Source organism: Dermacentor andersoni, chromosome 3 (assembly GCF_023375885.2).
Source record: "Dermacentor andersoni chromosome 3, qqDerAnde1_hic_scaffold, whole genome shotgun sequence".
Lineage (NCBI taxonomy): Eukaryota > Metazoa > Arthropoda > Arachnida > Ixodida > Ixodidae > Dermacentor > Dermacentor andersoni.
In genome coordinates this window covers 101,173,050-101,200,123 of record NC_092816.1, presented here as the reverse complement: position 1 = coordinate 101,200,123, position 27,074 = coordinate 101,173,050, and the positions used below count along the sequence as shown (strand labels likewise).

The 27,074-nt window shown below is 45.5% G+C and overlaps 1 protein-coding gene across 1 annotated transcript in view; it reads left to right on the top strand.

Moving 5' to 3' along the window:
* The window catches only part of LOC126541575 (uncharacterized), a 70,347-nt gene that overhangs the window by 30,693 nt on the left and 12,580 nt on the right, over positions 1-27,074 (top strand). Inside the window, exons 7-14 of the mRNA XM_055076253.1 lie at positions 202-2,210; positions 2,282-2,430; positions 4,569-4,732; positions 11,891-11,945; positions 14,323-14,445; positions 17,348-17,428; positions 18,272-18,355; positions 21,579-21,741. Of these exons, the coding sequence (XP_054932228.1) occupies positions 202-2,210; positions 2,282-2,430; positions 4,569-4,732; positions 11,891-11,945; positions 14,323-14,445; positions 17,348-17,428; positions 18,272-18,355; positions 21,579-21,741 (2,828 nt within the window). The remainder of the gene's footprint in view (positions 1-201; positions 2,211-2,281; positions 2,431-4,568; positions 4,733-11,890; positions 11,946-14,322; positions 14,446-17,347; positions 17,429-18,271; positions 18,356-21,578; positions 21,742-27,074) is intronic.

Genomic DNA, 27,074 nt, shown 5'->3' with positions numbered 1-27,074 from the left:
GAATCGTAATATATGACCGCTTCGATTATGCTTAGTCTCCTGGATGACGCCTCATTAATATTATTCCTTCAAGGGTGCAATTTAATAACCTGGGGGAACGCAGCAAAATGTATAAATAAGAGTCGAGCTTCCTGGGTCCATAGTGCTGACCATCACATATGGGGTAAGAATCCGTCATTTGTTTTTATCTCTTTTTTGCAGGATCCACCAACCCTACTACACCGTTCCCGACTGTCAAGCAGGGTGGGCCACTTGGACATCCCAAAGACCCGAGACAAGAGCCCTCACAGCGCCATGCTTCCTCAGTACCGATATCTCAATGTGAAGACGTAAAGCAAAATGCCTCGGTATCACAGGCAGAGAGCTCTTCCGATAAAGGGCAACAACGGATGACACGACGAGGCACATTTAGCTTCTTGTTCAGGAGAAGTGGCTCTCCTTTACACGGGAGCAGCAAGGGTGAAGAAGGCGGCACGCCTTCACCGAACAACATCTCTTCTGGGCTCTTTCGCAACCTGGGGCTCATCGCCAGCAAGCTGATCATAAGGCGAATCTCTGCGGTTCAACAGAAGCAGGGCGACGAAGACGCTGGCCTTGCAAATCGAATCCTTGTCCCAGGTTCACCCTCAAGCAGGACAAAAACATCACTTAACCCAGCACCCGTGACCCGTTCCATGCAGAAATACCCGGATGTTTCACAAAATTGCCTTGCCGCTACTACAACGGAGCATACAGGCTCCACCAGCAATTCCACTGCGATTGTAGCCACCGCCAATGCCAGAGATACCAACCTTGCACGCCTTCCTTCGAATACTCCTGTCGCAAATACGTCTTCAAACCTCGGCGTGCATAATGCATTGGTCTCGTACGAGTCGGATTCGGTCAGTCGAACCGAACTTGTTGACCCGGAGTGGTCTTCGAATTGTCATACACCAGAGCGCCGCAAGAAGTTATCCAGCGCTGGCCTTCCTAAGGCCAAATATGACGTAGGAATGCGCCCCGTCAACAAACTGGACCAGATGGTGGACCAACCACGCGAGAAGCCAACTTACGAGAAAGCGAGTAGGGAGCGTCGCGACGAGAGTGACACGGTTGCTACAGTTATCGCCGCCAACACGCAGGAAGGTGCCGCAAAGCGCCACAAGAGTAAGACCCGTGGTGCCAAATCAGTGAAGAAAATTGACTCCAGAGAGCGTTCATATGGAGACAACTCCACTGTCCGAAAGAAACGCAAACGCTCTCGAAAAGAAAGCAAGGACTCTGCAGCAAGTCCGTCCCGCCGCAACAATCTGCGTCCTACAAGCACAGCGTGCAAGCCACCACAGCGACCGCAAGGTGTTATTGTTCCATGGTGTGAAGAACAGCCAGAGAAGAAAGGCTCAGGTGGCGACCGTGCCACAAACGAAGTGATGAGTCATGGTATTCAAACTTTTGAAACAATGCTGACCGAGAAGGACCACCAGATCGATGTTAATGGTATCGATCGTCCTCCCTGTGCTGCCGCAGCTGAAACCATGCAACAGCTAGACGACGGGAGAAGCAATGATGCCTGTCTTACCGTACCCGACGCTGATGTTGTGAACAAGGAGCCCCCAACGCAAACGGACACCGGAAAGACCGAAAAGGCGGTAACGTCGCATATCAAGTCAAAGCGTGAGTCTCTTTCACAATCCAAATCCCGTGACGAGAAACGCAGGTCAAAGCTTGCCGTTGGAAGCCACCATGGCTCAAATATACCAGCAGCCAAAGAACATGCTAAGAAAACTAAGAAGCTTGCCTCCATCGATAGCACTCACAAGGAAGAGCAACGCGGGAAACGAACATCTCAAGAAGAGACGCGTATCAAGCTGGCCAAAACAGAATCGGGGCAAGTGTTGCAGCAACCTAAAGCCGCGGAGACCTATGTGAACGGGACTGCGCACGAAAATGGGAACGCACTTGAAGCTCACAAATCGACTGGGCCAGAGAAACAAGCCGCTGCCAAGGACATCAGCTCCATTCAGGATTCCCCATCTGCGCAGAGCCGATTACCATCAAGTCAGGAGCCGCATCCTGCACCTAGGACCGACGGTCCTTCGACTCGTAGCACTCGAAGCAAGTCGGTAGCAAGCACGCAACCAGCCAGGCGGAAGCAGTCTGTCGTGTCTTTCGGTGCCGATGTGAAGGAACTGATGCTGGAAGCACAGCTGCCGCAGCGTCTCCCAGAAGCGGTAGTCGACTGAATTGCAAGTTTGGCTATTGCCGTGGCATTGCAATGTAATATATGCCTTTTTTTTCGCAGCCCACGGCCTTAGCGCATCTAAAGGAAATGGCTGATACAGGCTCGTGGCAGAGGCGCCGGTCGACCATGCCGAGGACTTCCAGCTCTATGGCTGTACTACGACGGGCATCCTCGGCTGACTTCGGTGACATACGATACGTAGCCAACAGGTTCGTTGGCTTGTTGCTATCTAGAATGAGGGTTAATATGGTAAGTCGGGGCTCCTAAGAACGGTGTGAATGCGCCGCGCCACAAAACTTGTAGACTGCTGCTATACTGGGCCACGCTGTGGACAACGAGATAACTTTACCTCCATCACAGACACTCTGCTCATTTTTTACCTAGTCCGGCAATGCACGGTTTCTTACCCTCAGACGTAAAATAAGAAGCAACGCTATAATCAATATGCGTTCTTCTAGAACAAGATAGAAATGGCGGTGCATCCATCGTTTAGAGATGGCTGACGACTTTAATGCTATTAACAATATATCAAGTAAAACATTTGGTGGGGTTAGTTGGTTCATGTTTGATTGTGTAAAAAGCAAGACACAATAGACCAGGACAGAAGAAGAACGCAAGTGACAGGACCGACGCCGGTCTTGTTGTTTGTGTTCTTCTTCTGTCCTGGTCTATTGCGCCTTGCTTTTTACACATTGTAACAATATATACTGTGGTTCGTAGGGAATCGTCGATGTGTTTTATATAATGATTTTAATGAAAAATGGCACACATCCAATGCTCCTAGATGACATCAGAAATATTTGTTGAAGAGCCCCAAATCAATTCCTGGTTCATTCAAGAGCAGTTCGTACCCAGTGGCACATACCCAGAGACCCACGTTGGCGTCAAAGAGATTCACTGAGGAGCACCACATACCCACAGTGACACGCCCAATCACCCAAGTTGGTCCGACAATTGGTTTCGAACCTGATTCCCCCAGCACAGCGCCAACGGTCACTCATTTTCATCGAATGATATGGTATGTTGATGCACCTGCTGGAGGAAGACGCGTCATCTTCTTTTTCGGAATAATATTCAACATCCTCCCCGCTGCGACAATGCAGACATTGATTATATTTGGGTGGTTGAAGCGAATTCATTAGCTAGAGCCCAAAGTCGGATATCACGTTACTTTCACACTACCGTTCTTTTTGTTAAAATCTCCAACGGTGTTTCCACGATCGGCGCCACCTCAGGAGAGCGCGCTTGCGGCTAAACATGCTGCAGGCTGGATCTTTAGACGGTGGAAAGATGCTGGGCGCCGCATAAATGTCTGCCAGTAAACTTTAAGGTGAGACGTTTCTCCACGCCCACTAGTCTTTCATGGTGTCTTCGACTGGGAATCGCGATTGAAGGTACAGTCTCTTGTCGAATTTATTTTCTTCGTCTGCGCGAAAAACTGCTGACTCATGCTTTTTTTGTTTCTCTCTTTCTCAAGTTTCTCACGGCTTAGACTTCGCATCGACGAACATTACTTAGATTGGAGACGTTTATTTATATTGGATTTCTTTTCCGCTTGCATTGCTTCCATAACTTCTGCAGAGCGCTTTTAAAAATATCAGCTTGAGCTTTCGGAGGCTGATATTCTTATTCGTCATAGTAGAGCGGCACATTCACAGGGGCAGATACATTAGCACCCACTCAAGTTGATGTCAAAGACGTTCATTGAGGAGCTGCACACACCTACTGGCACATACACAGCGAACCAAGTTGGCACCAAGGAGGTTCGTTGAAGACCATCACAGACCGATTGGCACATACCCACCCCGTACTCCAAGTAGGCGTCAAAGTGATTCGTTAAAGAGGCGTACATACCCAGTACCGCATCTACAGGGGCCCATGTCGGCGGGAAAGAAACTCGTGGAAGAGTGGCACATATGTACACATTACCACCTAGTGACTCAAGCTAGTCTCACGGTTGGTTTCGAGCCCTCTTCCCTTAGCAGCACAGCCCGATGCGCTACCCATTCGACCACAGACTACCGAAAGACCCAGGTAGACCGGAAACGGGTTAGAAAAAACATACATAGACATATACAAAACATAGATAAATAGCTGGCCCCTGGAAAGTGCGTGAAGAGAGAGAAAGAGAGAGCAGAATAAGTGATGTTAACCAGTCAAGGGTCTCGTTGGCTATCCTACACTGGGGAAAGGGAGAAGGGGAAGAGAGAGAAGGGAGAGAGAAGGTGTAAAGAAGTGCGTGAATTACCCTAATAATGGTAACGCTATGAAACTGTCTCTTGGCCATTTGCAAACCAGTCGATGCCCATCCCGGTGTTGCACAGTCACGCCTGCAAACCACTTGCAGCCGCACCTCTCGGCGCTCGACGGGCAGCATGGCGACGATACTTGACACTGACGTACGTGAACAGAGCCGGCAGACTTTCACACTGCGACGCACAAGCCGCCTACGCAGCTTCGGTGCCGAGGAGACCACCACCCGCAGCGCAGACTACCGTCCGTCGATGTTCGGTAATGCCGCAGTCTTCACATTGTCCTAAAGAACGGGCTACTAAATGGCGCTCAAATAAAAAGTGATCGCCTTGACATTGCGTTTCTATGGCATCGTCAAACTAATCATCCACGTGAGCTTTTCCAAGAGCATCTTTATCGCAGACAGGGATGTTTCAAGTAATAGAAATTTGTTGCCCATGTTTCGCCCCGGTGCCCCCGGCGCCTCCAAACTCTGTTGCTGAAGCACCTGAAGTACTCGTTTATATGAAATAGCACGTCAAGCGTGCATTTCAAAGTGCGTGCAGCTAGTTTGTTTGGATGGTCCGGGTTTTTTTTTTTCTTTTTTTTTATGCTGACCAGAGCCGCCGTGGAGGCGTAGTAGTTGTGGCGTTACGCTAATAAGTCCGAGGACGCAGGATCGAATCCAGACCGCGGCGGCTGCATTTCGACGGGGGTGAAATGCAACAACGCCCATTTACCGTTCGTTGGATGCACCTTAAAAAATCGCAGGTGGTCAAAAGTAATCCGAAGACTCTTACTACATCGTGTCTTACATTCAAATCGAGATTTCGGCCCATGAAACCCCATAAAAAATGGTGACCAGGCTGAACACACTCTCTACCGTGGCGTCCAGCTAACACTCTAGAGCAGACACAACCACTGACAAGTGAAAGAAAAGCTTGCACTGTTAGAAATTTAACGCTGTCGCTCACTGCGCAGCACCCTTCTGGGCAAATCAGAGCTGACAAGATGGTGAATTCTACAATATAGACTACGCCATAAATACGGAAACAAGCAGAAAAAGCTGCACAACAGCTGGCCGAATGTGGCGCAACTTTTGAAACATATATTTTATAGATTCAGATTTTTTTAATGTGTAGACCAAAAATAGCCACATAGCCGAATCAGCTGAGACACAGCCAAGAAAAAGGAACGACCAACCCTTCCCTTACAAGAAATTGGGGCTAAGCGAAGTTTGTCCTGCGTGCACCTGACCTTCGTCACGGTTAAGTAACCCGCAGGTAACGGTGCCGAATTGCTCGGACCTCCTGCTGCCTCAGCTCGAGATCTTCTCGTTGATGTCAGATTGCCTGGGCGCGGGTGGCTCTAAAGGCGCGTTTATAGTCCGATGTTATCGGCGCGCGGGCGAACGTCGCCTGTCTCCGGGCGCGTCAGAGCGCATTGGCCCGGTCCAGGTACGCTGGCTGCACCAGTGCCTCGAACCATCGGTCGAACTATAGACGCTGTTGTTCTCGCCAACGTGACATAACGTGTGCGAGCGCTCACGCTACGTCGGACTATATTTATCCCTTAACGGCTGCATCGGCGCGCCGATGGCGAACCCTTTCATTGGCGAATTCTCGCCACCGCTCTTCGAAGGCTGCTCGTTCCTAGGGAGAATGCACAATGCGTGGCCGTCCCATTCGTTTCCCGAGATTGAATTGACCGGAAATGAAGCCGGCGCAGTGCATGCGAAACCCTTTCCCGCCCTTTCCCTCCCTGGCGGAAGCGAAGCGGCACTGACTGGTTGCGCGCGTGGCGTGAGCGCACACCTATGCAGCTGGAATCCTTGCTAATGACTCACGCTCCGGCGCCGGCGCAGCTGTCAGCTCATCAAACCGCACTTTCCCGTAGCTGCTTTGCCCTGTGAGCAACGGCTTTTTTTTTCGTTTGCGTGACCAGGACAACGCCACTTGTGAGCCAATACACACCTCGCTTGAAAAAATTGGAGGACGCTAAAGCTTCGCCTTCAAGAGTGGAACGCGATAGCGTTATCGCACCCCGTTCGCACCGCCTACTCAAACGCGCAACGCCAGCCAAACGTCGCGATAGGCAGAGATAGCCGCGGGCCCCGACGCGCCATGAAGACGGACGCGGTCATGGGGTGAGTGGCGCGCCACGTGTCGGGGCAGCGCTGTACATTGCGAGGAGGGGGTCTTCTGTGTTTGCCGCAAGGTGGCTCTGCGTGTGCGAAGAGCGCAGAAGAAATTTAGCGGAAACGTACTTCGCTACTCGTGAAACTGCGACTTCTGTAAGTTACATGGTCATAATTACCGATATACACCGCAGTATAACTTTCTACGGCACGTTTCTATGGCAACACCGCATTCACTAGAGGCGACTTTGTCCCGATTTGAAGGAACGAATTCGTGGCTGAGTGGTAGCGTCTCCGTCTCACACTCCGGAGACCCTGGTTCGATTCCCACGAGCCCATCTTGCAAGATGTTTTTAATGCGACAGCGTTAAGGAGCTCGTGTCGCAGAAAAGCCGGCGTCGTCGGTGTCGGCGTCCGCGGCGTTGGCAGGGAGCGAAAAATCCCGGCAGGCAATTCATAAATAAAAACTTGCTACATGGGCGGCGTGGGAAACGAACCAGGGTCTCCGGAGTGTGAGGCGTAGACGCTACCACTCAGCCACAGGTTCAATGCTTCAAAGCGGTACAAAAGCGCCTCTAGTGAATGCGGCGTTGTCTTAGAAACGAGCCGTAGAAAGTTGTCCTGCGGTGTATATCGGCAATTATGAGCATGTAACTTACAGAAGTTGCAGTTACACGAGTAGCGAAGTAAGTTTCCGCTACATTTCTTCTGCGCTTTCCGCACACGCAGAGCCATCTTGCGGCAAACACAGAAGACCCCCTCCTCTCAATGTGCGGCGCTGCCCGGACAGGTGGCGCGCCACGCGCGCATTGGGGCTGTGCGGGGACCGGTGCGAGGCGCATCGCGGCCCCGACTCCCTCTCCCCTAACGACGCTTCGCCATGCTCTCTCACGGGTTGCAGAATCAAGCGTCCTTCCTTTCTTTAGATCACTATCTATATATCTCTCTGCCCGTACCGATCGCGACGTTTAGCTGGCGTAGATTGTTTCCCCCTCCGAGACACCGAGTTCTTTGGTTCGTTCCGCTTGCTCAGGCGCACGTTTCGTTGCCGTGCCGAAGGCTGCGTTGCTCGACGCTCACCGCGTGATTGGTGGGTCCGATGAGGGGCGCCTCGTAAGTGATCGCTGGGCCGTAGCGCATTGTCTTACACCCTTTGGTGGGTCGACGGGAACGCTGTCGCGTTTCACTCTTGAAGGCGAAGCTTAAGCGTCCTCCAATTTTTTATTTATGAAGTGCCTTCCGGGATTTATCGCTCTCGGCCGACGCCGCTGACGCCGACGCCGACGACACCGGCTGTCGCGTTAAAATGCAGCAGATCCAACGCGCCCTGTTGGAATCTACCTACAGCAAAGCTTACGTGGCAGTGTTCTGCGCACATTCTCATCTGGCTCAAGGATGCCTCGAACCAGGAGCTCTGTAGTGCAATGCACCTTCCGCACAACCAGCGTTATAGGGGTTGAAAGAGGCAAGCTGGCTTCGTGCGCCATTTGTTTGAGGTACTCAACCTCGGCGAAGATGCGACCGTCCACATGGTTACTAGGTGGCGCAATACATGCGCAACGTCAAGCCATTTCCTCCAGTGCCCTCTCTCCCGTCTCATCGCGGCTCCTCTCCCTCTCCAACAGCGGCCAACGATTCGCCCTCATGCTTAGGCCGGCTTCCCCATCTACTTTCCACTGCTGCAGGCAAAGTAGTGTGAGCGCCATTGCTCCTAGATGGCGCCGCTCCCATTGACCACTGATTATATTAATGGTTTCGGGATTGGTCCCAAATTATCCTATTAGGTGACATGAATGCCCACATACAGGATTTATATGACGATACCGACTACAACAGGAAGTGAATGCTAGATCTTAGTGAGCAACATAACCTGTTTATTGTGAACACAGGGCCTAAGTGTGACGGGCAGACCACGTGGGAAATGGGAAACCGGCAATCGACCACCGATTACTGTCTGATGACAGGAGGAATGGATGACAAGCTGTGAGAAATTGTCATTGACGAGGAAGGTATAGCAGCATAGGGATTGGCCATAAACGCATCAATTTGAAAATGGGATATGTAGTTTGGAAAGAGAGCAAGGGACCCAAAATGGGCCAGCCCAAATTTCAACGCTGAGCAAATAGCAAATATAGTCATAATAGTCGAGGAAGAACTTGGCAAAATGCCAAGCAAAAGGTGAGAATATATTGAATTTCTAAATGTAATAACAGCAATAAAGAAAGAGAAGCAACATGCTCGTTTGAAAGGAAAAAGAAACCGAAAAGGTGGTGGAACAGGGAGATACGAGAAGCGATTGCCGTGCGACAGAAAGCATCCCGAGAGCATAGGCAGGGAAAAAAAGCGCCGTTGCCGCAGGATCAAGTAGTAAGAAAATGGGGAATGTACAGGAAGAAAAAATATATGGTTCAAATACTGGTAATGTCGCACCTAGAATATTTTGTAGCCATATAAACATGTTAGGCAAGATGTCCAGAACAATATAACATATCCTTGACGAAGATGGAAACAAACTGGAAGAAGATGCGGCATTAAACTACATCCGAAATGCAATGGTAATGAAAGGCAATGACGAGGTTGTATTTGAAGAAAAAAAGAGCATGAAAGAGAAACAGATCGAAAAGGAGCTGGTCCTGGCAAATTTCAACTGGAACAAAGCCCAAGAAAAAAATCAGAAGCGCACAGCCACAGGGCCAGAGGAGGTTCCCGTTAGGCTGATTGATGAACTAGGTCCGAAAAGTGAGGAAGCTCTGTTGAAAGTAGTACAATATAGTTTAAAAGATATACGAATACTAGACGGTTGGCGACAAAGTAAAGTGAATTGAATTTATGAAGGTAAGCGGGAGCAAGATAGCATTCAATCATATAGACAGTTGACCATTACATCGGTAATATACAGCATAGCAATGCAGGCAGTTAGTTTAAAGCTGCAAGCATGGGCACAGAATAATGGCATTTTGGGATAACTTCTGAATGGTTTCAGAATAGGTAGGCGTCTGGATGAAAACTTGCCCTTACTCAGTGTATTGAAATATCCAGAGTAGAAAGGAGACCGTTATATGTGGCCTTTTTCGATATTACAGGAGCGTATGACCACGTATATCTCAACATTTTGTGGGATATTCTGGAAGGGGAAGGCTTCGGTGACGATATTATACAGCTTTTGAGATGGATTTACCCACAAAATACCGTTTGTGTTGAATGGGAAGAGATTAGGAGCGAGGAGAAAGTTTATATCAACAAGGGACTGAGGCAGAGGTGCCCTTTATCCCTACTGATGTTTATGATGTACATGGCGAGGATGGAAAGGACGCTAAAGGGAGCAATATCGGGTTTAATCTCTCATACAAACAGGCGCGTACAGAAGTATAGCAGTAGCTTCCAGGTTTGTTTTACGCGGACGACATACATTGTGTTGCTAGCTAACAATCAAAGTGACAAGCTACGTCTGGCTAATATCTGTGGACAGGAAGGCGATAAGCTAGGTCCGAAATCTAGCGTTAAATATCAGGTGTAATTGTATTAAATGAAAACAGCGAACAGACAGTGACAATACCGGGCCGGGAAATACCTCGAATATAAATACCTTCAATATGAATAAGACAATAAATACCTTGTTATATGAATAAACGAAGGCAATAGATATATGGAAACAAAAAAAAACAATACTAGGAAAGGGGAAGTTTTCATTCTTTTCTCGATGGCAATCAAAGGTCAGTGAGACTCCTCGCATTGGGCGCTCATGGGAAGACTACAAGTGAAGCTGTGCCGGGTGATATGGGCTGAACAAGCTTTGAAGTGAGCGAAGCTCGCAGTAAAATTGATTATGAAGAACGACTGAAGAATATGGTGAAATGAATGGGTTGGGAGAGGTTCCAGGTATTTGTACAGGAAAAACATTGATTCACAGTGGAGGAAAAGAACTAGGAAGCTTACCAGCAAGTATGCGACCTGCAGGTGAGCAACATAGCAAAAAAGAACGTCAAGCGGAAAGTCAGAAAGGCTGAGATAACCTCTTGGGTGGTGGCAATGGAAAATAAACCTACTATGTGTAACTATTCAAGAGGAAAGAACATATGAGGAAAGAAACAATTTATGATAACTCAAAGGGAAGCTCATTACTTTTCGAAGCGAGATCAGGATGACTTAGAACAAGCACTTACAGAGCGAGATATAAGAAGAAAGACGCATTTGATTGCTGCCGTAAAGCTAGGGAAACTATGGAGCGTGTTTTATTAGAATGTGAAGATACCTGCCCAGCGGTCGATTTAGGCATCTCTGGCCTCCTTGAAACCCTTGGGTCGGGCGAGAGCAGGGGGAAAGTACACATGCCCGCAGTAGATGTTAGTAAGCGGCGTTAGGAAGACTGGTGGAAGAAAAGCAGGGAAGCGACAAAGAACGGAGGCGTACAAAAAAAGTTCACAATATGGGTTCAGAAACTTTCGTTATGGGAATTCATCGTGGGTTCTTTTTTTTTTTTCTTTTCTTTTTTAACATAGGTAGGACATTAGGCAATATAATAGCAAGGGGTTCGTGGCGCAACCAACCTGCCCGTTCGAGAGGGATCGCTCATGCTATAGCATCCATCCATCCATCCATACTGCAGCTGCCGCAGGGAGGCAACATACTCCCCCCAAGATTTTACGAGCCAAATCCACGATTTGATTATGAGGCACGCCAAAATGTGGGATTCTGTCATAATTTTGACCACCACGGGATCTTTAACGTGCCTCTAATGCTCAGTACTCAGGCGCTATTGCATGTTGCCCCTATCAAAGTGCGGCCGCGGCTGCCGGGATTTCTTCCCGCGACCTCGTCCTTAGCAACTCAAACGCCATAGGCGCTAAGCCACGGCGGCAGGGGGACAACGCGAAAGACAGAGCTTAATACGCGTACATGTTCTGTCATTTGCACATCGTAAGAATTGAATAGTTTTTCGCATCCATCATATTTAGTTCAGCCTGCATACAACACAGATCGCTTATTTCAAACCTTTAAGAAGCCATAAATGTCCCTCCTCGCAAGCGCCCAGTGACGTGGAACATATCGTTGAAATGGCGGAATTTTTTAGACCTCCGATGTATTAAACCCATGACAGCTACCTTTATACATCCGAAACAAATCACTTGGATATTTCATTTCACTTGAATATTTCAACTTGTCCATTGAAGGATTCGTGTATAAACCAATATATATAACGGAATCATCCTTTACATAATGTTTATTATAGAATACCTTACACTTTGTCAACTTTTGTGAAGGTGCCTGCTTTCTATGATACTTTCTGCTTTCTTTTTCAGGGAGCCAGATGGCAACCCAGTTCATGACGATGGTTAAAAAAACGAAAGTCAGGAGGTGAGAACTAGCTTGGCATTTTAAATCATGATTGGTTAATCGTTCAATGTGTCGCAAAGCGTAGCTCCTTAGGCATGGCAGCTGTTTGTCATTACAGTTGTTTACATGCTTCATTTGCAGTTCATTCCAATGATCTGCAACATAAGTTAACAGGCTATACTTCCCTGACTTCCTTCCATCCTTTCCTTCCAATGCTGGACAATCACTCACTCCATGAATCGCCAGCCTGTGTAGCAGGACGTACGAAGCCACTTTAAGCGCACAGATGCGAAAAAGTTCCAAGCACTGTTTCAGTGTTGGCGGAATCGCGAGAGTACCATGGAGTACTAACGAATTTAAGACCCGAGCCTTCCAAGGTTAATCTATTGCCATTTTAATTTTCTAAGTAAAGTTGGACACCGACGATAAAAATTAGAAATGAACATTTCAGCGCCCGCACGGGAGCCTTCTGCACAAGATTGTGAACGGTTACTGCTGCTCGAAGAGATTTATCAAGAGACACACACTTCTTAATTGTTTTTCATTCTGACAAAATACAAAGTAAGTTTTCGTGCTTAAATTGTCGTATTCTATTCTACAATGTCGCAAATACATACGTCTTTTCTTTCTTTCGTTTCTGTATTGTTTTTATATTCGGGCGCCAGAATCAAGAATTTGCCACGATTGGTCATTAGATGTACTTGCTAAGTTGCTCCAGGATGGCTACTAGTGCTATTACTGTTCTACGCAAATGCAAACGGAAAATCAAGACGTCTCCACTCGTTCAAATCTAACAGATTTAGAAGAAGTTGACACTGGCATTCGCAGCGTCCGCACAGACGTACACAACGCCTTCCTGTTGGGCCCGTCGCTCATGACCGTGCTGGGTAACATCTGCAGCTTCCACGAGGGTGGCAACAAGAGGGCACTGAGAGTCGCCTGTCACGTGTGAGTTCTATTTACGGACGCGGTACAGTTTGATTGGTGTTAACCCTCGAAGGAATCAGTGCAGCCTACTACACGTAAGCGAATTCGTCCGCGACAGGTCGCTTTTTAGTTCTTTTAGCCTATTGTCGCGATTGAAGAGGTCGCCAGTGATTCCCATTGGAAGCTCATCGGATGCTGCGACGACTAAAGCAGTCATTTCGATCGCCAGCACTCGCCAGGGATGAGAAGCAGTGCACCGACGTGGTCCCGTTTGGTTAGCGAAATGTAAGGTGCATTATTATTATAGTTGACTCCCGTGGTTCATGTTCCTACTACCGTAGTGGTTAAAATGGCATCGGCCATCTTTTCAAGCTAAACCAAAATCTACCGCGTGTTCTGTGCCATTATTCAACAAACCTGGTTCTCATTTTGCTTCTGCTTTACTTCGTTTTTGTTTTTGTTTTTCTCTTTTGGGTCCACTGCTCGAAATCTTCAGCTGCATCTATTCGACGGGTGTGATGTTCTTCTACTGAATACTCCTCAATTTCAATAACTTGTAGTATAGACGCTGAAACGTCCCGATTACGAAGTTATAGCCGAATAATTGTCGAGGAGGGTTACGGAAACGTAGTTGCTATAGTTTAGCTGAGGGTCGATACAGCCTTTCGGTCGGCTCTAGGGTGCGTCCATGCGAAATGTCTTCGTGTATAGGCAAGGGAGACCCCGTTCGAACCAATATTGTGGCGCCACTGAAACTCGTCATCCAAGTGTCATCCACGTTGCACTTTCAACAAGCAAAATTCAAGCCGTCATGAAAAAGAGCTTTACAAAATATGCGCTTTCTTTTTCAAAACATTCGAGCATTAATTAGATTTCTTATTCGTAAAGTTTGATCACGCAGTTTACCTCAGATAACATTTTTTGTCAGTACCACATTGTTTCACTGCAATGGCTCATAAGCGTTTGCCACCGTGAAAGCATCGCTGTCTGGCTGTCTGGCTGGTAATTGTCGAACTGGTATGAGCCTTCGGATAGAAGATGAAGCGCAGGTACCTTGGGAGGGGAGAAAAGAAGGACGAAGTTGGAATAAACGCAGTCAAGATGGACACAGCCACTCAGGACAACAACAACAACAATAAGATGAACGCCTGTTCCACAGCAAAGCTTAAAGTCTATTGTGTCACTAGAAACGCTACAATTGTCACATTCACCTGAAGAAATATATTAAAATGATCAATTTTCTTTCCTTCCACCCACACTGAGAAAATGCAATTAATGCACTGGGTTCGTGTATTACCTCCGAACATCTCGCCCCTGTCAAGTGAAGAAAAAAAAATTTAATAAGAGGCACAGGTTATGCCTTGCGCATGTTTGATGTAAACAGTATGGCTCACAGCAACGCGTTCGCCACTCACAAGCATGCTCAGGTTGTTCTAGCAGGTGCATAAACTCATTTAAATGCGCTCTGCAGGGTTGAAGAGACTTCCCAGCCTCCAGTGAACACGTTCATGTGGGCGATCGTGACTCTGCCTGGAGCAGTTCTGGCGCTTGTAACGTGCACCACCGTCATTTGGCTGCTCTACGTAAGGCCTCAGTAAGTGTACCTCTTGTGTGCACCAACCCCTAACCTGAAACAGCCGCGGCCGCGACGTATTTTCGTACGTCAATCTCGTGGTGCCGATGCGAACGCGTTTCGCCTCGCGGAGGCCGCGCAGCAACCTCAGGCGGCTTGCGTGCATCGGGGTTTCTAGGTGGCATATATATATATATATATATATATATATATATATATATATATATATGTGTGTGTGTGTGTGTGTGTGTGTGTGTGTGTGTGTGTGTGTGTGTGTGTGTGTGTATCTGTGTGTGTGTGTGTTTGTGTGTGTGTGTTATCATCATCATCAGCCTATTTTATGTCCACTGTTGGACGAAGGCCTCTCCCTGCGATCTCCAATTTCCCCTGTCCTCCGCCAGCCGATTCCAACTAGCGCCCGCGAATTTCCTCATTTTGTCGCCCCACTTAGTCTTCTTCCGTCCTCGACTGCGCTTCCCTTCTCTTGGCACCCATTCTGTAACCCTAATGGTCCACCGGTCATTCGACCTGCGCATTACATGACCTTCCCAGCCCCATTTTTTTCTCGTAATGCCAATTAGAATATCGGCTATACCCGTTTGCTCTCTGATCCAAGCCGCTCTCATTTTGTCTCTCCACGTTATGCCTAGCATTCTTCGTTCCATCGCTCTTTGCGATATATATATATATATATATATATATATTGTGAGCATTATTTTACCCCTTTATCTTCATCTGTATATATTCATCATCTTGGCCAGCGTCATCGTCTTCAGCGCGCGCGACCTGCGAAATAAACCGTATATATATATATATATATATATATATATATATATATATATATATATATATATATATATATATATATATATATATATATATATATATATATATATATATAGTGCAAAAGACGGTGGTCTGCTCCAGACCAGTGGCGTACTATTTAGCCACTCATTTTAGCGGTGTTTGCAGTTGCTCGAAGTGAGACCTGGAGGGTGGCGGGGGGGTCTCTTTCTTGTTTTATGGAGTTACTGTTGTCACAAGATTCCCGCCATAATACAAATACTGTTAATTCTTGTCAATCACCATCTCACTGATTTGTTCTAAGAGGTTTTCCCGCTCCTAAAGAATTCTGGGAATTCAAATTCTGCGGTTTATCAAGCTTCCGAAATATCCATAATTTATTGTGCTAAGCTGTTCACGCAACCAATCGTGAAGATTGGTTTTCGACGTATTATGGAGAAAACAAACACAATGTCATTGTTAAAATGAGTGAGTACTGATCTTGGTGCCTTAATATACGTGATTTTAGACTGATAATCACTCTGGGTGGAGTGCAACATTATTACATACGCGACGGAGTGTAGCTAGTTATTATGGTTATTTTACTTTTGCACAATAAATAAAGTTCATGCAATTCAACGGAAATAATCATTATTATGCGCTTACTGTACGACATATTAGGGCAAACGTTACTCGTATATAGGAGAATATCAATCTAAAACGCGAAGACGAATGAAAGTGTGGCTACATTGCTATCGCCTGAATAATTAAACAGTGACCAAACAACATCAATCGAATCAAGCCCGTTGAACGATGCCGAATGCAGTCAAAAAGACCATGGTAACATTTTTTGCAAAAAAATTGCAAACGCAAGATCACTTCAAAGTCTCAAATGCAAAGTACAGCATGAAGCAGCTACATATTCATAGAACATTCATCCCACTTCAGTATTTGCCATAAACACTGCAGAATCAGCATCTTGGAAGCATAAAGAAAATTCCTCTTCACTCCAGAAATCGACAGCATAATTAAAATAGTGACTATGCATCTCACTGACTGCAGCTCGGTGAACGAAATCACACGTGTAATTGTAGCTGCGCCACCCCACTCTCCACCAGAAAGTCGACATGTATATCGAATTTGATTGAAATTTAAAGGGTACGCGAACATCACGAGAACAGTGCAAATCATCGCTGACCCACGCCCAAAAGGCATATATATGCCCTTCGTCAAAATTAGCAATTATAGAGAGGCCATGCGAAAATACTTAGACAAAGCAGCTTTATTGCAAGTAAGAATATAAAAATGTCAATTCACGTACTGGACTGCGTAGAAACAATATTAAAACAAAATTCATGACCAGATAACTAGAATGTCAGCTTGGTAGATTTAGTCAGTTCTATAAAAAAAGTTCGTTTGAAGCGGCGAATGGCAAGCTATAGCATTGCAACACATATTCCAAACTCCGTCGTCCAGGATTTTCGTGGGCGAAGCGATTGATAACTTTTTCACAGTGTGTGGGGATGTCTCTACATTCGTAGCAAGGCCAGGCCGGGCAGGCGGGCTTCACTCATCTATGATCGCAGTCATGTTTAAGCGACGGGGTGTGGAGAATGACCTTTAGGCGCTGGCGACGCTGACAGGAAAAGTCCGTAGTATTTTGTTAGCTTAATATGCTCATCCTAGTTAGCTCCTCTCTGGTCAGCTTATTGGTAGTATCGTCTTAGTTCTACATATTGTGTCAGCTGATGACAGGAAAGGACAACTGAAAATGTATTAGATATATATATCTTATTCCGTTGTTATCATCGCTCGTCAGCATTAGGATCGGTAACGACCAAAGGACCAGTCTGTAGTGTCTACGGCCAACAGACTGGTTCGATAATGACTATGTTCTACAGGACCAGCAATGACTATTCCTTGCAAGTCGGACTTCACGCACAAGAATCCTTTCCTGTCCTGACCTGTAGCTACGTACATGGCTTGGTCGGCGGTGTTGCGGAGGATAAAAACCCTCGTTTATCCGCTTACTAAGTTTCTGTCATAGTTTCCGCTTCTAGCGCAATTTAAACGGTATATGTTAGCAGTATGATATGGCAAGAATCATTCCGAAAAGCCTTCTTGCACGCTTTTTTCGCAGTGAACCACCATCTTTGTCACCCGAGAACGTGGCGGTCATCAGATCTGCTCAAGAGAGGAGCGCAATCAGGGGAAAGACAAAGTAAGAAATATGCGAAAGTTCAGGGTTCTGAACTGCTAGCTGATGACTGCTTCTCTTACGGATAAGTCTATTGATGGGCGCACACCTCCACAACTCTTAAGCTACAGAATGGTGCATCTGTGTGTTTCTGTAGGCAGCAGTCACATGCTGCAGCCAACTGCAACCGTAACAGTTGTGCTGCTCTTGAGGTGGCTTTTGTACATATTTGTGTTTTTCATACATGCTGCCGGTTTGCTTTAGTTTTAAGTTGTTTTCTAATGTTTGTATTTATTGTATTCTGCGCATTGTATATTTTGTGAAGGAATGCTATGCTCGTAAGTCTACGCATCGCTGACCAGTTGCGCTCGCTGGCAACTATTGTCCAGGCAGCCGGGCATTACATCATAAATTGTCACTGGACTTGTTGTCATTGTAGTCACGTTGTTGTATTAAAAATGCGCCAAGTTTTCGGTTTCTAGTAGAAGCAATTGTGTGCAGGTGTGTTGTTGTTAACGAGTTTCCCGCAAAACTGGAAAGGCATACGTGCTTACGTTTCACTTTGGTGGTGTAGCTGCTCAGGTTTTCGTTGTTGTATCGGACGCCTTCAGTTTCAATATTACATTGCTTACGTGATTTCTTCCAAAAATTATGAAAGGTGACGTAATTACGTCATTCTGATTGTTCAAGAAAAGCTCTCGGTATTTTCATGCTAGCAAGGTAATCGTGATTTGATGAGCAACGGGTGCCACAACGTTAAAGGTCTGGCACTATCATAACTGGCCTGAAACCTGACGTCATAGTGGCAACGATGTTCGCGTTAGGGCCTTTCTTGGTGTCTGACGTGTAGCGTCGTTGTATTCGCAGAGGTGTGGAGTTCGCATGTGCCACGTACCTGGCCATCATTACGCTCTCGTACGCGCCTTCACTCGTGCTCGGCCTCGAACAGAGGTAAGCTAGCATGCATTCTTAAGTTGGTTGTCCCCGCTCTTGCTTCAAAAAATATATGTGTAGTAAGTACGGAGCTATCTATAATGTAATAATGCGCCATGGTGCAACCAATAATATAATTTTAACATTATTGGTTGGACGTTAGCTCTAGCTGAGCTTGAATTTACTTAGTGCAGATTGCCCTTATTGTGCTTATGGTATACTGTGAGCGACCCGATTGACGCCAAGCACTTCCCGCCATCAAGCGGAAATGGTAGGATCATGGTGGTTGGTTGGTCATGGGATCAAGGTTGCCGATTTTGTGGTTTTCTCAAGTTAGTCTAATCAATTTGTTTTCATTTCCAAATGCTTAGCAAACGCATACCTCGTTGTGCGTACCAAGTGTTGCCTAAATATATTGAAGAGTGTTGTAATTGTAACCTTTTATCTCTATCTAATTTATTACTTTCGGCAAGGAACGTGTAAAAAAATAACTGATCCAAATAAGGCGTTCACAACTTCTGTTGTTAAATAAGTGGCCTTTTCTCTGAACAGAAGGAATTACATTAACATCGTAATTCCATTCCACTTGTTCACATCCCTAATTATGGACAATTTAGCAAGAAAACCTTTTATGTTAGTAAAGTCAACTTAATGCAACATAATTGTTTGGTACCGTAGATGCATTAGAGAACTTACGTAAAATTGGGCAAAATCTTGCACGAATGTTTTGTTATAGTTGCGGAGATAACGTTCCATTTGTAAGCAAAAACACTGTTCAACAGAAATCACATGTAAGTATTCAATTGTGAACCACCGAACCCAAACTTTGATCATCAGAGACATATATAATTTTCTACATCGTTTAGCAGTCGTTGCTTTGGATCGCTTTTGACGAACTGAGCGAGACACCAGCGATCTTCGTATGTCTCGTCCTCATGAGCGAGGCTCGGCCCCGCGTCAACAACGTTGACACGTTAATCTGCGCTTTCTTCTTCGGATTTTATGGGAAACGACAAGGCATCCCTGTCTTCTGAGTATTGCATGCCAACACGACAACTCTGTTTGTATTACGAAGTTTAGAGAATTTGAACTAATATGAACAAAATCGCCTATGCGCAGGCAAGCACACTCCCGCCAGCAGACATGTCATATTTTTCAGCGGATGTTCAAAAATCCGGGAAGCTAGAATCAGTTATAAAGCCACAAATATCAATTGTAAAAGCAAAAAAGAAAAAAAAATGTTTCTTGCCACGTTCCTGGCTCTTTTCAAGCAGCAGTTGTGCCACATCACTATGAAGCCATGCCAATTTTTATAGCAGGAAGGTATAAATTTTGCGCCACGTTTAAAGCACTTCTAATGCTACTTTCGGCACGAAATTTCTAGGATATATTCTTTAGTACATGAAACGTTTTCAGTAGCGGAAATTGGAAACACGCTTTTCGGATAGTAATTGCCTACCATCCCCCCTCAATAATTTCACGCGTACATCGTGTTGCTTTTTACAGGCGACTATTTTTCACCGAATGGTCACTGTTATCAAGCTATTGCTCGGCACATTATGTGCCTATACTGTATTTGAGAGTTATTTAATGTTGTCGGTGATTTCATAGCGAAACATTTTCTCTAGTCGGACGGCGCGCGTGACATTTTCGCACATTGTGGAATGTACTCGAGCCCCAGCGATCCCTCTGAAATAGCGCAGGGCACTATTGGCTGTGCACGCCTTATCTGATTAGACAATATTTTTTGCGCTAGAATCAGCGACAACATTCAAGAAGTATCGGAAACAGTAGGCGCTTCTTTACCAAGTAATGCGTTGACAACAGGGATAACCCGGCAAAAAAACTGCGACTGGCGAAAAGCAGAACAATGTGTGCGTGACAATAATTATTCTTGAGGGATGGTTAACGACATTAAGAAGTACAACTGAAGTGAATAACAAACTACAAGTGACTTGTAAAATTACAAACTAGGGCTTTGTGAATGCGACACTCCATCATGGCCAAAGCACTGTCGGAGATTTTGGTATTATGCGAGAGCACTAATCATCCAATGTGGTTATTCGTCTTGGACGACTAAGATTTCTTTGAGAGAAGCTTACCCTATTTTTATATGTTTCACTCATGCTGAGACAGCGTCGAGGCGAATTTCACGTGCAGATCCAAAGAGTGCAATACTATAGTAACAGCTGTTGTGCCAGTCTTATGGTTATCAAGAAACGTACGTTTAGTATCCAAGCTTGGGCAGAACTCTGCGTGGTCCATTGTGACGGAAACCTTTCACGTAGTATTCAAGAATTGTAACGTTCCCTTACATCTCATGCTAATTTTGAATACTAAAGTCAGTTTCCTCAAGAGGAAAGACGTTTAGCGCACGTACATGAAAGAGCGAGCACCATGGTGAAACTTCAGGCGCCTGAATACTGTCTGTTTTTTCTGTAGCTCTAGCCAACACTAAACAATTGCGGAACTAGTTTGCAGGAACAACATGGCCACAATTAGTAGATGACCGGGGTAGTTGGAGAAGTATGGGAGAGGCCTTTGCCCTGCAGTGGGTGTAACCAGGATGATGATGATGATGATGAAGATGATGATGATGAAACTAGTGCGGAAAAAGCTAGAAGCTGACTGGAAGTACAAAATGTGAACTTTCACGAGTGGACGAAGTCTTTTTTTTTTTCGGGATTTCTGGCAGTGAAGGATATGAATTTTTTTTTCATGGGATTAACACCCAACTTATTTAGCCTCCATGAGTTATGCCAAGAAGTTGTACTTCATCCTGTCCAGCAGGCGCTTACCCATCCCCGAGAGTATGCCCAGAAACGAAAGACTATAAATTTAAAGATACTGAGTGCGACGAAGCAGCAAATTCATCACATGGACCAATTCCTAATTGACTCATGTAGGATGAGCTCTAAAGGCACTGCTACTTTTTTTTACCATGGCATCCACGTTAACATGTCACGCTGTAAGCTGTCCTAATCATATTAATTTACGTATCAAGCTTACGAGATCGTAGCTGACTTATGCAGTTGTGCGCATGCCGTAATTTGTGGAAGCAAATCACAGGGGTTTCACGTGGTTTTCATCAGCCGAAATCTTGGTTAAGAAAACACTCGGAGTATATTACATACCGTTTTTCAACGACAGAACGCGCCTAAACAGCTCAATTCACGGCAGCCAAAATCCGAGACCGAAATGTCCTCGTGTTTTCGAGACAATGACTGGTTTTCGTGCCCAGGATGGCTGTGGTGGGCGCACTGGCTTCCATGATGCTAGCGACGAGTGTCCTGACATCTTGCATTCGAGCCGCCTTCGAGTTTCTGCGCCACGTGTGGGAGACACTGCCCTGGGGAATTCTGATCCTACTAGGAGCGACTCAGGCGGCCTCGAGGCTGCTACAGGTATGTTGAGCGTGGCGTTCTAGGTACAGGGCGATACCTACGCTCTTCCAGCATGCTCTGAGTATTTTATGGTGCCGAACGATGGCTATTCACCTGTGCGAGCTGTTTTCAGCGAGCAACCCCGCTGCGCAGACGCCCAATGTTTTTCGTTTTTAGCTGCTCGCCGTGCGATTGAACTGAAGGTATGTCTTTTGAAGTAGTAGCTTAGCGCGAATAAAACCACGGACACAAGAAAGACGGACAAGGACAAGCACTTGTCCTTGTCCGTCTTTCTTGTGTCCGTTGTTTTATTCGCGCTATGCTACTACTTCAAATATGGCCGACCAACTAGCCTAACAGTCAACTCTTCTGAAGGTATATCGGAGCATCAGTGTGGATACGTGGTCTACTTATGGCGCACGGCAACGTTAACGGCTGCGCTTCACTTTCATCAGTTCGTGCCAATTTTCGAACGATGAAACGCTTCGAATGCGGTGAGGTAGAAATACATGCTCCCTTCCATCAGCAGATTTTTTTTTTCTATGCGAGAAGCGCGGAACCAACGTGTTACACGGGAAAGGAACCCGTACTATCAGGCAGCCGAGAACTGGCACTAACTCATACAATTTCGGTTTTAGAAGTCGTTTTTAGTGCTTTTTGTGCATGTCAGCATTATATTCTGTCGTAATCACCTTAAGCATGGCAAAATAGTCAATCCGCTGTCCCATCATAAGCACATTCCACAATGACAGTCATGTAACTACATGGCTAATTTCGTTTGTATTACACGATAGCTCTAGAAGCTTAATTATTTTGTTTTAGGGTGGACGATTTTCAGACCACCGTATTGGAGTTCCGCAACTTAGGCGCTTCATAAACATTCTGCTGCGACCACTTCATTTGTTTAGAACGTTATGAAATGGCTTGCGTTATTCGCTGGAACTGGTGAGCCGCTACAATTGTGTTTTTTTTTTATTTCTGTGGCCAACGACGGGTGCGATGTATAACGCACGTAGCATTCATCAAAAACAACGAATGACCTTATTACAGCGCAAAGAAGACAGTATGCGTGGCTCTATGCTTCTCCTCGTCTACGAAAAATAGAAGCTATGATGGGTGATCTACTACCACGGAACAAACAGACTTGACAAGAGATACGTTTGTAGAAAACTGCAGGCTAGCAGATGACGTGAGGGGTAATATATGCCAAGTTTGTCCCGCAGGAATACTGCGGGCGGCAAGTTCACCCAATCTCGCGTCGAATAACTCCATAGACACACACTTTGCCGAACGTTAAGCTTGCATCTTATTAGCATAGTGCATGCAGAGGGTACAAACTTATGTATAGCACTGCAGAAAGCTTTATCTTCCGGCTGATCAACCGAACCATTGAGCGCTCATTGCGTAGACGTCTGGGAATGCTACAAGGAAAGTCCGGTTTACAAATTACTGTCTGAGATGCCAAATCTGTATGCCAAACATGGAGACAGCTGTAGCACTCTAATAAATTTCACTCGAAAATATAGCAAATGTGTATTGCTTCTTCAACGCAACTTGGGCACCATTTCAAGCACTTGAATAGATATAGTGCGCGAACAGCGGATCAAAAAATTCAGAAGCCTTCTGTAACTCAATTACAGCTACCAAGACAGGTGCATGTGATCCGCATGAAAACGCCGCTGTTGGCATTACACAGGAGCAAACAACCTTGCCAGATCATAGTTGCCACAGCGATAGGGGTGACGTTTCAGCACTGCGGCCAGAGCATGCAGTTCATGTGAGGCCGTCGGGCACGTTAATGGCAGAGCATTTTCGGCAGCGTAAAAGCTATAAATTTTTACGGGCTGTGGTGCGAGCGCACCGGACCCTTAACAGTCGTATGTGCAAGGATACATAAATATTGCGCACGAGTAAGTAGATTACATGGCGGCTTCGGACTGGCTGCTAAAATATTGAAGTAGCTCATGAGGAGAATGATTGGGCCAATAAAACAGTGATAGTAGCATGCCAAACGTTATGCGGGGCCCACACACTTTTGGAAACATTGTTGTACGAAGCATTCTGCCGGTAGTTGGGTAAAGGACAGCATCATTTGTATTTATGAAATATGCTACCAGGTCACAGACACATGTCCGTTTGAGCCGAACGCACGTGTTTTACGCCACATAATGTCAGAGAACTGCAACGACGATTCCATGACGAGTGACTTATTGTACTCCGGCTAAAAATTGTACATTCTCTGTTTTCTTCTGTTCTGACCCGGGCGGATGCCAAATATATTGATGTCAGTAAAACTGGCCAATAACGAGCACGCTACAATGTCATGATGTAGGAAGGGGAAATGTTGTAATTCATTCATACCATGAATGAACCTCTGCCCTCGTGGCTAGAGCATCAGGTTATTGAGCTGCGAGACCATAGCTCAAAGCCCACCATCGGACACGGAATTAATTTATTCAGCGGAAGCTTCTCTAATACCTTAAACTGCACCTACTTGGCTTGGCTGCCAGCACCCACAGAGTGGGGGAAAGCGCAAAGAACAACTTCGCTTTCATAAATCTTGCCCACAGTGTCGTGTCAAACGATAAAGACGAGCAACAAAATTTTGACGGATCCAGTGAAGATGTCGGCATTATGCGCGAACGTATAGTAATCTTTTGATACACATACGCTAAAGGCTCATTCAGGGGGGTTAGAGTACAAGAAATATCTACTCGCAAGCAGCAACACGTATGCGAATCGACATGCAATGAACATCGGCGCATACAAAGAAAAACAAAGCAGTAAACATTGAAATTTGAACACAAGTATTATGAGTAGGTCAAAGAACTATTCAACTTTTGTACAAATTTGTCACGGTTTGTTATGAAGACAACGTCATGTGGTAAATTATTCGAACGACGCTAAACAACAAATAATGGCGAGTAATTCAGAAGGTTAGCACGCGCACACTGACCATAAACATTATAATTGCGATCAAGGCACATAAAAATGCGCTGAGCGCTCCATATGTATAAGATGTCTTAAATGACAAGGAATTGTCATGAAGCCTGTGTAAGTGAGATAACACTGTAAACAGCCTTCGTTTCTCGAGTGCTGTAAGGTTAAGCGATGCTTCGATATCCGTCATACGGGAATGAAGTGAGTAATTTCTTGTTGTAAATCTGCCAGCTTTATTCTGAAATGACTGTAGTTTAATAATTAGGTACATTTTCTGCGGGTTTCAAATGAATGACGCATATGCTATTTTTGAGCGAACTAGAGAAGTATACGCAGAAGTTTAGTCTGTCAGTTAGCTTGATGTAAGTGACGTCTTACGAATCGGGGTGCTTTGGATGCTTTACATAGTTATTGTGCCTAGGTGGCAAAAACATGTTAGGTCGGCAGAAAAGTGCACGCCTAAGCATTTTAACGAAGAATCGTACTCAATGGGCATCGTATTAATGGCATAAGAAGTGCGCAGGAGCTTAGCAGCAGTCGTAAACGTTATGACTTTGGTTTTAGAAGCGTTAATTTTCATCTGTCATTCATCATACTAAATGGCAATGCTGTCTAGGTTTCCTTGGAAAGTGGTGCTGTCGCCGCTGTTAGTTACCTGTCTGTAAATTACACAGTCGTCAGCAAATAATCGAGTAGTATATGCGTGATTTTTAGTTAAGTCGTTATTGTAAATGAGAAACATTATCTGACGAAGTGCTGAGCGTAGTGGGACGGACATTATGAAATGCCTTGGCGAAATCGATAAATATTTCATCAATTAGTAAGGATGCATCAGCAGCATGATGTGTCTTGCAAACCATGTTGGTTTGCGAGAAAATGTAGGTCTGCCAGAAAAAAGTTGTGCTCAGTTCAATACTTCATTATGGCAGATGATATGATGTCTTCAAGTAATTTGCACGGTATACTGGTTATAGAAACAGGTTAGAGAAATTGCCAGATTTGAATACCGGAGTCATACTAGCAATTTTTCAATGGTCGGGTATGCACCCTGTGTCAATATATTGTTGAAAAATCGCTGCGAACCTGTGTGATATGTTTTGTTATTTTGAACAATTTATGGCATACACCGTCTGGACCAGGTTATGAGTTATTTGTGAGATTGTCAATATTTAATTCTATTCGGTCATGCGTGGTCACGATGCCACTCATGCCGGCATCAAGAGTTTCGAACTTTAAATCAGAGGGAATGGGCTTTTCTTAAGTTAACACAGAACTAAAAATAAGTTTAGCTCTTCTGCAGCCTCCTATTGCGATAAAGAGTCACCGCCCTTAGCTAAATTAGTAGAATTTCCAGAGGAAACTCTAGGAATAACGGCTTTTCAAAACCTATTATTACATTTGGTTAGCAGTGCAGGTAAATCACTAAAAAAATCATCTTCAGCTGTTTCTGTTTCTTTATTCACATGCTTGCTGGTTCGCTTGCTTCCGGTACTCTTCCCAATCACCATCAGAGTCCGACAGCTTTGCTTTCGCGTAAAAGCGTTTCTTTTTGTTGAGGCGTCGCTTTACGGGCGACGTGAACCATGTGCTAAGGGTTTATGACGTGATCGTGATTTAGGAATGTACTGAACTTTTAGTTGAAGGAGCTTCTCATGGACCATGCGCCAGTGTTGGTAGTATTAAGATCCCGGTACGTGGTAAAGAACTGCTCTGCGAAGGATGACAAATTGAAAACAAGCTGCGCAATGTCTGCCCGTTTGTGGTCATATATAATTGTGTTCCGTTTTTCTAGTTTGTCAACCTTCCGCATAACTTTATGGTACAAAACATTATGGTCACTGATACATTGCGGTCCTTGAACGCACACATTTTCAGGTAGCAAAAACAAAACCAGAAAGAATTTCCACGTGTAGGGAGAGAAACCATTTCAGTCAAGCTAAACAAGGAAATTTTAATAAAAATTCCGTACATTAATCTCTTCTTATACCGCCAACGTATGTGCGGGTCCGGAAGTTTATTGTTTAGGGTAAATACTGTCACCGGCTTATATTACCGGCAGTGGTGGATAATTGCATTGCTCGTACAAATCATCGACAAATTGAATAGCAGCATCTGGCGCACCATAGCACACGCGGGCGATACAAGAAACAGCTGGTGACAATTTTAATATAATCCACATAAAGTCAAAGTGCGTACACGTATCAAGGAATTGTGTATGAGAATTACTTTCCTTACGGCAGTCATGACGACGCCGCCACACTGATCCATTCTGTCCTTCCTGAAGGTGTGGAAATCAGTGGATAGGGTGAGGGCACTATCAAGGACCTCAGGGGTCAACCACGTCTCTGTACCGAGTACTAAGTCGGCGCTACAGCACTCGATGAACGTGCAAAGTATGTCTCCTTTATTAACAA